This window comes from Fulmarus glacialis, unplaced genomic scaffold, assembly GCF_000690835.1.
Source record: "Fulmarus glacialis isolate BGI_N327 unplaced genomic scaffold, ASM69083v1 scaffold871, whole genome shotgun sequence".
Classification (NCBI taxonomy): Eukaryota; Metazoa; Chordata; class Aves; order Procellariiformes; family Procellariidae; genus Fulmarus; species Fulmarus glacialis.
Genome location: NW_009190642.1, coordinates 1 through 4,607, shown reverse-complemented (window position 1 = coordinate 4,607; position 4,607 = coordinate 1). Strand labels below are relative to the sequence as shown.

Genomic DNA, 4,607 nt, shown 5'->3' with positions numbered 1-4,607 from the left:
TCACTCAGTGGGAAAGAGTGGCCTGAAGCTGGTGACAGAGCTGAGCTGGCACATGGTGTGGAGCTTGGCCACTAAGAAATATGAAGGGGCTTGGAGGAACTGGAGGGGATTGCCATGGAGGCTGGGTACAGCTCGCACCTGTTATTGTCCTCGTGCATCTGGGACACTTCAGTGGAGCGTGCCTCAAATCCAGGCACGTGGGCAGCGTGCACCACCTGCACCTTGTTGCGGTGCTTTTTCCTCAAGAGACAGCTGAAAACTTTTTTGAAGCCTTTGCGGAAGTGCTTGGAGACCAGGGCGTAGACAATGGGGTTGAGGCAGGAATTGGCATAGGCCATGCAGTGGGAAAGCAGGCGGAAGGCGTAGGTGGCCTGGTTGAAGGGGAAGTCTCCATAGAGGTATCGGAGGATGACTACGTGGTAGGGCAGCCAGCAGAGGCAGAAAAGGATGGTTACAATGATGATCATCTTGGTTACCTTCCGCTTGGACTTCTTGGACTCTGATATGTCCTCCAGGGGGTCCACTGCTGTCCACAGGTACTTGATGGTCCTGGTGTAGGAGAGGCTGATGACCAGCACTGGGATGACATAGCCGAAGGCAAATGTGCTGGTGTCCATGACCTTGCGCCTCCACTCCTCCCAGCCAGGCATGCAGATGTAGTTGGACTCCCACTCAATCAGGTCATAGTAGCTTAGGTAGGGCCCAGCAAAGACCACAGAGAGGCCCCAGATCACAGCCATGGCAGTCACTGCGTTGTGGGGGGTCCGCAGCTCCCTGGAGCGCAGCGGATAGCGGATGGCCAGATACCTGGAGGGGAGAGCAAAGCAACCAGCACTGAGATTTTAGCCAAGCTCTGGGACAAGAGAGTTTCCTTCATTCTCCTGAAGGTCCCTGAGCAGTGGCCCTACATGTTATCTCACACCTTCTTTGAGATAAGAGTCATGGGTAAAGCAGCTTTTCTCTTTCTAGCAAGGATGCTTCTCCCACAGGCTTAGGCTGACTCACCCGTCTGTACATGGTGGGGTGGGCTATGTCCCTGAGCTAGGGCCAGAGAGAGGGTGCTGTGGAGACCATGCAGATATCCACTGCTTAGCAGAATTTATCCAGCAGAAAGGTCTGAACTGAGGGTTCAAGACCTGGGGAAGCTTCACTGGGTGATGGGCACCGTGCAGGCTCCTGCCCACTGAGGGCATATTTCCAGCCTTCTCCAGCTTTCAGATCAGCCTGGCAGGGGAGAGATATGCTCACTGGAGCTGTGGCTGCCTCCACCTTGTTACCAAAGGGACCAGGTAGGCCCTTGCCTTTTGGTACTGTCTGCTTACTCAGGCCAGCCCAAAGCAGGCAGTGATGGTCTGTCTGCTCCCCCAGCAACAGTGGCCAGATACGGTGTGATGGCCAGCTCTGCTCCCCGACCTCCAGGCAACACCATAGGGCAAAGATGTAGGTGTCAGCAAGGAGAGAAGGTGGCTTGGTGCATGTGGGTAGGGGATGGAGAGGAGCTGTCAGCACAGACAGGAGTGCAACTGCTATAGCCTCAGCCTGCCAGCGTCCACAGGATGCTCATCTGATGCACTGTAAGGCCAGCAGAGCAGGTAGATAAGACATGCAGTTGGTGTGAAGGGTCACGTGTGACAAAACCCTTGTTGCTTGCCTGTCCTGTCGTCCTGAAAGCTGCCGGCAGCTCTGCGAGAATCACTTCATGTCATGCTGAAATGCAGCCATCTCTTGGGTGGAGCACTGCATTACAGCACACAAGTGCCACCAGAAAGGGAGAGAACACAGGCACTAGCACCTTGCCAAAATATCGGGTTTTTTGAGATACTGTCCCCAGTTCTGAGCTGGCTGGAGAGGCAGACTGCACTCACGTGATATAGGTGCAGGGAAGCAAGAGGCTTAGTCCATGAGAAATCTCGGGTCTTCATCGTGACAACAGCCAAACTGTGTAACCACCGGAATCCCAGAGGTTTGGGATATTTTTGTTGGGGATTCCGCGTGACCCCCTCGCCCCAAGCAGGGGATGCTGGCATCTCAGGGTGGGTGAATTGCTGAAGTGTCAGATCACTGTTTGAGTCCAGATGCTGGTTTCTGCAGGTGGCACCTGCGAGCAGGACGAAATGGAAGGGGGCTGGAAGAGTAGCCCAACCATACTTTTTGCTGGGATTTAACCCATTCCAGATATTCCGTGGTACTGAAGTTTCCTTCTGCCTGCAGTCCTGTGAACCTCCTCATTGCAGAGGGCTGTTTGGCCCTATCTTGTCTTGGTACCTTGGAAGCAAACACAAGGAGCAAGACGGGCCAGGACGTGTTCCCTGTGACAGCCAAGGCTGGAGCTTACCCCAGTGGGGACCTCTTCCTCATCCTGGACCATAAGTGTGGGCTCAGTCAGAAGTGGGGCAGCTGACACAGAGCCCTTGGGAACAATGTAGGTGGCACCAATTGGGGCCAGAGTGTCCTGGGTGACCTCCTAAGAAGGGACTCAGCTCACGGTGCAGATGCCTTTCTGTGCAGGGTGCACGAGGGCTGGGGGCGGTGAGGGAACAGGAATTGCTAGATGACAGGTTTTGTGCTGGGCTGGCAGCCCCCAGGGAATGAGATGTGTTTGCTGCAGGACTGGGACCTCTCTTGGGTATTTATGTGGCTTCTCTTACAGTGCCCTCTGTTAAACATGATGCCAGCACATGATGCTTTTCTGAAATGGTGGCTTGGGGATAGCTATTACCCTCCGAGTGCCATGTCTAACACAGAGGTAGGTGACTCTCAGTGGGAGTCTGTGGCACAGCAGGGAGCTGAGCTTGGGTCTCAGGTGCTCTAACCACAAGGCAGGTCTTTCCTGCAGAAAGCACAAACAGGAGCAGCACCAGCTTTGCACTCGAGAGATCTGGAAGTGCTGCTTGGGAGTTCTTAGGGCAAGGGAGACACAACTGGTCCCCAAACTGCCTTTGGCATGGATCGATACCACTGGGGTTTGAATCATCTGCCTAAGGGTGGTGGGCCACGATCTTCCCATGCTCTCACGCAGCCCAGCTTCTCAGACTGCCCTCCTTCCCCAGCCCAAGGGCATCTTTAGACTGTTACCTGTCCACAGAGACGGCAGCCAGAGTAAAACTGCTAGCATACATGGTGAGGTAGATGAAGAAGTGGACAGCCTTGCAGATGAACGAGCCGAAGACCCAGCCCTCAAGGGAGTAGATGGTGGCCTGGAAAGGCACGCAGAAGACAATGAAGAAGAAGTCAGCCAGGCTGAGGTTGAGGATGAAGAGGTTGGTAGTGTTGTGGCCCATTTGCCCATTGCGCAGCAGCACTGCCAGCACCAGGCTATTGCCCACTGTGCCCAGGAGGAAGATGAGGGAGAAGACCACAGGGACAATCACACTGGCAGGGCTGAACTGGTAACTGTCGGAGGAGTTCCAGTACCCAGGCAAGCTCGCGAAGTCCTCATGCTCTGTCATTCTGTGTCGTGGTGAGACGTTGGAGCCTGGGGCAACACAGGGAAAGAATTGAGAGACTGGAGAAACACTGCCTAGCCTGTTAGCTTGGCTGATGGGCCTGTTGGCTCACTGGAGACACAGCCCCGTTTTCAGCCCTGTGACCCACCTGCTTTTCAGCAGGTTCCTCTGGACACTGGTGGCCTGGAGGACAGGTAGGGTTAGCTTGGGGGTAAGGGGTGCCCTGCTCCCCTATTCTGGCCTGGAATGAATCCACAGCCCATGTTCAGATGCTGCCTTGGACTGATGATGCTGGAGATGAGGTTTGGGGGAGAGGAGAGGATGGCATCTGTCCCCAGCTTCCTCTTCTGTGGGAGAATGGAGCCAGGATCTCCGCCTCCCAGCTGGTCCAGCAATGGGGCTCCAGCCCCAAACCAACTACCTGGACAAGCCAAGATGTTTGCTCCCCGATACTGACATGCAGAGTTTTATCCCTCCCCTGCTCCCAGCTCTTTTGGTACCTGTTCCTAGAATTAACCTCACACACTAGGCACAGGGCTGGAAATGCTTTTGGCAGTGACAGCTACTACACAGCTCCATGTTGTGCCCAGGTGGGGACTTTCTGAGGAGGACAGCTCTGATGGGACCACTCCTGCTTTGATTTTAGTGACCCAGGTACATATTCCCTTTCTATGTCTCACAGGACAGATCTCCCCAGGACTTGGAATTTTTATATCATTCCCCTGCCCCCAAAATAAGCATGTGGACTGAAAGCAGAAGGTGAGGTTGCACGTGGAAACGCTAGTTTCTCTGTCACAGGCATAGAAATCTGTCTGCAGGATTTTCAGTTCTGGAGCTGGGGGAATATCACGTACAGATACAGGCACAGCTTCCCTTGAATAAACACATGGTTTGGGTTCTTCCCCGCCTCTGCAGTGTTTGTAGGGATTTGCTGTGGTTACCAGAGTGCGTGGCCCAAGGCTGGCTCACCATGAGTATGCAGATCGCAGAGGCTGTGTGTGGTGGATTGACCCTGGCCAGATGCCAGGTGCCCACCAAAGCTGCTCTATCACTCCCCTCCTCAGCTGGACAGGGGAGAGAAAACATAATGCAAGGCTTGTGGGTTGAGATAGGGACAGGGAGAGATCACTCACTGTCCTGGCTTCGGCTGGGATAGAGTTA

General features: G+C 54.4%; 1 protein-coding gene across 1 annotated transcript; it reads right to left on the bottom strand.

The window, feature by feature from the left end:
- Positions 1-15: 15 nt before the first annotated feature.
- Positions 16-3,453, bottom strand: LOC104082715 (galanin receptor type 2-like). The gene is made up of 2 exons (XM_009585939.1): positions 3,076-3,453; positions 16-807 (listed from the first exon to the last, which is right to left on the bottom strand). Exons 1-2 carry the CDS (start codon positions 3,447-3,449, stop codon positions 72-74), a joined length of 1,110 nt encoding a protein of 369 aa, XP_009584234.1. The 5' UTR covers positions 3,450-3,453; the 3' UTR covers positions 16-71.
- Positions 3,454-4,607: the final 1,154 nt, after the last annotated feature.

What these genes read in the sequence shown, in the direction of transcription:
- LOC104082715 (XM_009585939.1), bottom strand. Translation starts at nt 3,449, where the DNA reads ATGACAGAGCATGAGGACTTCGCGAGCTTGCCTGGGTACTGGAACTCC. An exon ending in GCTGCCGTCTCTGTGGACAG is followed by an intron (nt 808 to 3,075) that starts GTAACAGTCTAA and finishes TCTCCCCTCCAG; the next exon opens with GTATCTGGCCATCCGCTATC.